General features: G+C 45.0%; 1 protein-coding gene across 1 annotated transcript; it reads right to left on the bottom strand.

Annotated features, from left to right (window-relative positions):
• Positions 1-629: 629 nt before the first annotated feature.
• EXOC8 (exocyst complex component 8) lies at positions 630-6,374 on the bottom strand. Its single transcript, XM_026073408.1, has 2 exons — positions 4,808-6,374; positions 630-4,141 (listed from the first exon to the last, which is right to left on the bottom strand). Exons 1-2 carry the CDS (start codon positions 6,326-6,328, stop codon positions 3,533-3,535), a joined length of 2,130 nt encoding a protein of 709 aa, XP_025929193.1. The 5' UTR covers positions 6,329-6,374; the 3' UTR covers positions 630-3,532.
• Positions 6,375-6,520: the final 146 nt, after the last annotated feature.

Raw genomic sequence — 6,520 nt, 5'->3', positions numbered from 1 at the left:
CTACCCAAAGTCATATAGGTAGAGCCTCTCCTCAACTCTACAGTTATATCTACAGTGTTGAAGAATGGTTTCTTTAAACTTCACCTTAAGCCATACACCCACCTTGTATGAATGCAACTGAAGTGACATTATTTGGGTTAAACCCCCCTGAAAACCCACTTTCCTGCCTCCTTCATCTCCCTCACAAATGTTCACTGACTTGAAGCTCTCTGACATCACTGGAAATTTATTAATGGACTTAAACTTTGAACCAGGCCCCCAATATCTTCTTTCTGATCATGATATAATAAAAACAGAAATACACCGCTAGTGTTATATGTCCAAAATTTTTAATATATGTTCCTTGCCATTCAGAAAAGTTAATTAAATTAATTAAACTCTGATACATAAATTCATCTAAATTAAAAAAAATCTTCATTTTACACATCACAATTTTGTCATAGCAGCTAAAGGAAAACAGATTTTATATGTAATTCTCTCAAAGTGAAGAAAATACGCTAGCAAAAATACAACTAGCACTTCCCCAAATCAACAAAACTGCTAACGTATTATTCAGTAGTTCCCACAAACCCCAACTTGAACAATCTCCATAAGTGTACAGCTCAGGAAAAGAAAAGCGCCATTCCGAATTGCTGTCTGCGACTCTGAAATTTATTAAAAAATAACTTTCGGCATATGATGACTTTATCTGATAACAATTAACATACAATGTGTGTTTAATTTAATTACACACCATTTTCCTTAAATCATTGCTTTCCTTTAATTATGATTTAAATAGATTCACAAGTTACAGAATATCAATGCTACCTACAGCAGTTTATAAAATTCAGACACCCTTGTGGATCTGTAACAGACATGTAAACACAACTTCATCACCCAAATGAAAGGCCAGATCTCCTGATCCATTAAAATCAACCTCCATGTAAGCCAACTGCTCCATGGATGATGGCAGAGACAAATCAGGAGGACAGACATGCCCTAAACAGATTGAAGAAGGGTGTGGTGACAAAGGTGTAACATAGTGCATGGCAGAATTATATTCTACATTTCATCCACTGATGAGAATAAGATGTGCTTTACCAGCTTGTAACCAAAGCCTGAACAGAGCTCTCGTCCTATTCAGTCACATGCCAGTGCTGGAAATCAGGAATCTATAATTCAGCTTCTTACACAAAATCCTCAAACCTAACAATCAGAGCCTTGAGTAGTTCCACAGGTTACCCTTCTCTTGCACAGCAAACAAACAAAAAAAAAAGATGTAAGGCTCATCTGTATTTGTTCTGTGCTCACAAGTAAAGATGCTTTCTTCTGCTGTAAAGCAAACAATAAAGTATATTTTTCTTCAGGGAAAAAAAGCCTCCCCTTTCTCTCTCCTCCAGAATACCCATCATCATGCAGAACTCTCACTTACAATCCACTTGAAAACATTTCTTAGGCTAAGTAAGGCCTGGTTGCTACCTTTGCCTACTTTAAACAGATGAGATAAAATATATTACTTCAATATACTTCACCAGGTTCTGATATCAAAGATAATTCACTAGTGAAATAACACCCAGGTGGCTCTCCCTTAGAGGTAATGTTCACACAAGTACTAACTCTCACCATCACTGTAATTTAAGATAAAAGCAATAGCTATTTCAGTGGTTTTCAATCAAATTTAGCTAAGAGCACTGAGCTACCCTCCAGAAACATCTTGCCCATTTTTTTTTCCAGTGATTTGCTAGCAAAATGCCCCAAAATTGGAGAGCAAGTGAGTAGATGCAGTAGGATCCTTTGTAAAATCTGACAGCTCAAAAGGCATCCAAAGAACAAGAGGATGAAAACTAGCCATTAAGGTGAAAATAAAACTGCATTCAACTAGCAGTGTGAAAATACAAAAAAATGAAGAGGCTCCAATATAAGCAGCTACCCAGAATGCTTTACTGGTTTTATCTTTTGTTTGTTCATGCAGTCATGAGGCATTCATTACCACCATACAAATTGCAAAACCTTTTATGTTAAGAGGAATAGGATACTCAGTTATTCCAGTTAAGATCACTTAAGAGTCTAATACAAGGCTATTAATTGTAACATCATTTTCTCACAACTAAGAAGGTCTGTGCTAAAGTAGAAGTTTAAGCAGCTTGGAAGATGATGCTCACAGCCTTCTGAAGACAGTCTCCACATAGGGTTTGGCTTATTTTATTTTCAGAGACACATACTGAATGAGACAGCCATCACCATTCATCCAAGCAAACAGGCATTTACATAAATGTCCCTCACCTGGCACTCAAGCCACAAAGTAGATTGGGAATAATCCAGATGTAAATCCAGTTGTAAATCTCCCAATCATAGGGCTAAAGCACACTTAAATGTGGGAGAATACTGCTATTTTAGCTTTGAAATGCATCTACATTAGATGCATCTACATTAGAGTTCTCAACCAAATACAGTCCTCATGTTTTGTGTAAAAAGGATAGCTCTTCTTAGTTATTGCTGTATTACAGGGAATAATACAAACACTTTCAGGAGAGTTAGAGTGTATATTTTCAAGACTGTCATTTATGAAAAGCATTACTTCCAGACTCTTTCTCCTGTGGTGCTTCTTCCAGACAAAAGAGTACCTTGATTAAAACCCTCACCCTGCCTGGCACTTCTCAGGAGCATATACGCCTCTTAACTATGGTTTCTACCAGTAGGTAATGGCCCATAATGCATTTATGACAGTGCCTCAAGCAAGAGACCATATTACACCTAATGGACTTGAGCACAATGAATTCCACGAGAAAACAAGAAAGGGGAACGCAAGGGGGAAGGGAAGAAAATTATTCTCACTTCTCTGAAGGGAACTAACGTTTCTGACAGTAGAAATTTTGTCTTCAGAGAGGTACAACTTAAGCTGACAGGTCAGCTTATTAAAGAGAACAAGAAGCCCCTTCATCCAAACACAAATACTTACTCAAATAAGATTTTTTATTTAGATCTGTCTCTGAAGTGAACACAAAGTTTTTGTATGTCAGAAAAACTAAAGAGCCTGCATCACTACCAAACAAATCAGACTGTGCAAATCCATGTTGTTTATCTGCAGTGCTGAGTCACATCTGGATGTTGGACAGGCTTCACCGAATACCACACCCTGGGAGTGTTTCAGCACTTCCCCTTCTGCAAGAACACTGCCTTAAAAAAGAATTCATACATGATTAGAAGTGATCTTTTCCTGCTGTATGGTGTTCATATATTTAAGACTTTCACAAACATTTTATTTGGCCAAAAATTGTATATTATGTTATTTCCCAAGTCACAAACACTACACAAGCCATTCTTAAGGGCATGCTGTTCTAGGGCATGTGACTTCAATCTTATTTAAATAAAAAAGAAAAAAAAAGAAGTTTTCATCACTGCAGGCTTTGATTGTAAGTCTTCAGCTTCAGGAAGGCTGCAGTTAGACTTCCATGTTTTTCGGGGACTCAGAAAACACTTAGTTCATATTTTTAATGTACAACATTTTCAGTAAGTGCTTTCACTCTCTGTCCATGAGAACAGTTAGTTCACTTCACACCACAGAGGTAGTACTTTCTGGATTTATACGCATCAGTCTTGAAGCATTTCTCAGATCCTGTAGCTGTTTGGCTGGCTTTCCAACTCCTTCCTCAAATCTTTTTTCCACAACAGGAAGGACAGTTTCATAAAGGAAGGATGCATTCTGCCTAATGAATGCTTTCTTCTCAGGGTCCTGTTCACACCGTAAACTGTAATCAACATGTTGGACAGCCACAAGGATGATTTCCACAAGACTCTCCAAAAGAACCATATGCAGCTCTGGAAAGTAAAGCTTTAATGCTTCCTCCAAGAAGGCCATAGTCTGCTTAGTGAAAGCTACCACAGTATAGCTAAGGTTGACCCAGCAGTCATCGCCAGTGTATTGGTCAAAATTGCCTACCCTGCAGCTTCTCATCTCCTCTCTCAGTTTTCCCAGAGCCTCTGGAGTCATTAGGTTCATCCTTCTCCACATCTCTTCAGAGTTGCGATGCTTGGTGGCCTCAATGATGATATCCTTATAGCTCTGTAAAGCACCTTTAATATCCTTTACCAGAAGGGCATGAATGATGAAGGTAAGATCCAGTCCAATCTCACTGAGCTGCTTGCAGTGCTCTTTAGCTACCTTGGGTATTAATGAAAAGTGAAGCATGTTACCAGTTTGCATTCCCCCTTTACATTTTAAAAGTTTATCAAATTCATCACTCCCCAAAATTGAAAAGTGTTAGTTAYGTTTTACAGATTTCTCTTACCTTAAGAAACTCCTTTTTAATGAGAAAGCAGTAACTGAGAGACAAACCTTGCCTGTCAAAAATACTACAGACAACTTCATTAGAAACCTTTTTTTCTTCCTATTAGTGGCTGAGAGATATCATAACCTGAGAAATTAAGGACTTCTTGAAGTACTTTAAAAAAATTAAGGAAATATAGTCCAGTAAAGGCTTGGAAAACAAACAAAAGTGTTCACAATACTCATCATTCAGATAAACCTTACGTAAATTTAAGGATCTCCTACCAGTTAAAGGCAAATTAAGAATGAACACATTTTGCATTTCTTCCAAGGGAAATTTTTTTCTTGCTCTGTACTTCAATCTTAATGCTTTTTTTTTGTTGTTAAATTGGAAACAAACAAACAAACCCCAAATGAATGACATTAACTTTTCAAAGTGGGAAACTTTTTCAAGCAATGGGCTCAGAGTCAACAACTGAGCTAGGGTTAGAAATGGGGGGTTACAAGCTTTCCACCCTTTGCTTAGTCCATCATATCACACCACCTTCCTTTCACTCTTACCTTCACACACTCCGCTGCAGTCGACAAGCTCTCTTTACTGTCGAATACCTGCTTACTGAAGGCATCTACAAACATCCTCATGGAAGAACGGGCCCACACAACGAAGGCAGAGTAGCAGCCGTTGTTGCCAGCGAAGTCCGTTTCAAACTCTTTTGCCGTCTCTAGGAGGCTGGTGAAAAAGACATGGCAGAGCTTGTGGATGTAGAGTAGTGTGGCACCTTCAATGCGCAGCTGTCGGATGGCCGTGTGCACAGCAGCTGCCCGGTTCTTCAGGAAGAGCTCGCATGCCTTGGTGGACTGGCCCAAGCGAATAAGCTGGGATACAGCCCGGCGGGTGGCCCGTGGCCCTCCTCGCAGCGAGCGGTCTGGAGACAGCTCAAACACCAGCACGTCCGTGAGCTGCCGGACCCGCTCATCCACCTTGGCCCGCAGCTCCTTCACAGGCTGGCTCACGGGCTTGTCCCCCAAGTACTCGTTGAGTTTATCCAGGAGATCCACCGCCCCCTCAAAGTCCCGCTGAGCAATGCAGACGTCCAGGTCCTCGGGTAGCTCCTGGATCCACTCAAGAGAGAGGTCGACCATCTCCTCCTCAGCAGGGGGCTCCTCGTCCTCCTCCTCATCCTCCTCAAAGGGGTTGGTGGATTCAGGGGGTGTTGGGGCGGGCCGGGGCAGGGCCTCCTGCTCCAGCCGGCGCTTCTCGCTGAGGGCCCGGTTGCGCTTGGTCTCCTCCAGCACCTCCAGCCACTCCTTCTTGATTTTGGCATTCTCAGCCTGGAAGATGCGGCTCTCGGGGAACATGAGCAGCTTGAACATGTCCTTCATAGGCGGGTTGTCCTTGACGTTGACCACAGCAAGCCCGTCGAGGGGGTAGAGGGCATCGTAGCGGTAGGCACCGCGGCGGTTGGGCAGGGCCGTGGCCACGAGCAGACAGTCGTTCATGAGGAAGGCGTGCACCCGCTGGATCTGCGCCATGTGGTCGGCGTCGTACTCCAGCAGGTCGCCGTTGTACACCAGGTACTTGCCGGGGCTCTCGGGCAGCAGGTCACGGCAGCCCTCCACCTTCTCCAGGAGGGTGGTGAGGGTGCGCTGCCGACCCTCCTCGCTGGCCGCCGCCTCCTTGGCCGAGAGGGGCAGGAAGGGGTCGGCGGCGGCGGCACGGCGGGTGCCCAGGGCGGGGTCGTCGCGGTCAGCCTGGAGGAGCAGGGCCTGGGTGATGGCCTCCATGATGCCCTTCTGCTCGGTGAGGATGTGGCTGAGCTGGTACATCTCGCTCTCCAGGTAGCTGATCTCACGCGCCGTCTCGATGAACTGCCGGTAGTTCTGGTAGACGTTGCGCTTCAGGCTCTGCGCCGTCTCCTCGCTCAGCGCCTGGATGCGCTGCCGGTGCTCCTGCAGGTCCCGGTCGCCGTCCGACTGCTGCGACAGCTGCTTCACGTACTCGGCCGCCGCGAAGCCCCCCGACTCCAGCTGCCGCCGCAGCCGGCTCCCGCCGCCTTCGCCCAGCGACAGCGCCATCGCCATCGCCGCTGTCACGGCGGCGAGCCCGCCGCGCCGCGCCGCCACCAGCCACCAGCCGCCGCCGCCGCCGCCAGGAAGACCGCTGCCGCGCCTGCGCACAGCGGCACGTAGGCCGCCTGCGCCAGCATGGCCGCGCCGCCGCGCACGCGCCCCGGCTCAGAGCGACRCGAGGCGCAGGCGCCGCAGAAGCGCCCC

The sequence above is a fragment of the Apteryx rowi genome, unplaced genomic scaffold, assembly GCF_003343035.1.
Source record: "Apteryx rowi isolate R43461 unplaced genomic scaffold, aptRow1 scaffold_368, whole genome shotgun sequence".
NCBI classification, from domain to species: Eukaryota; Metazoa; Chordata; class Aves; order Apterygiformes; family Apterygidae; genus Apteryx; species Apteryx rowi.
The sequence above is the reverse complement of the archived record's forward strand: the minus strand, read 5'-3'. Positions and strand labels throughout refer to the sequence as shown.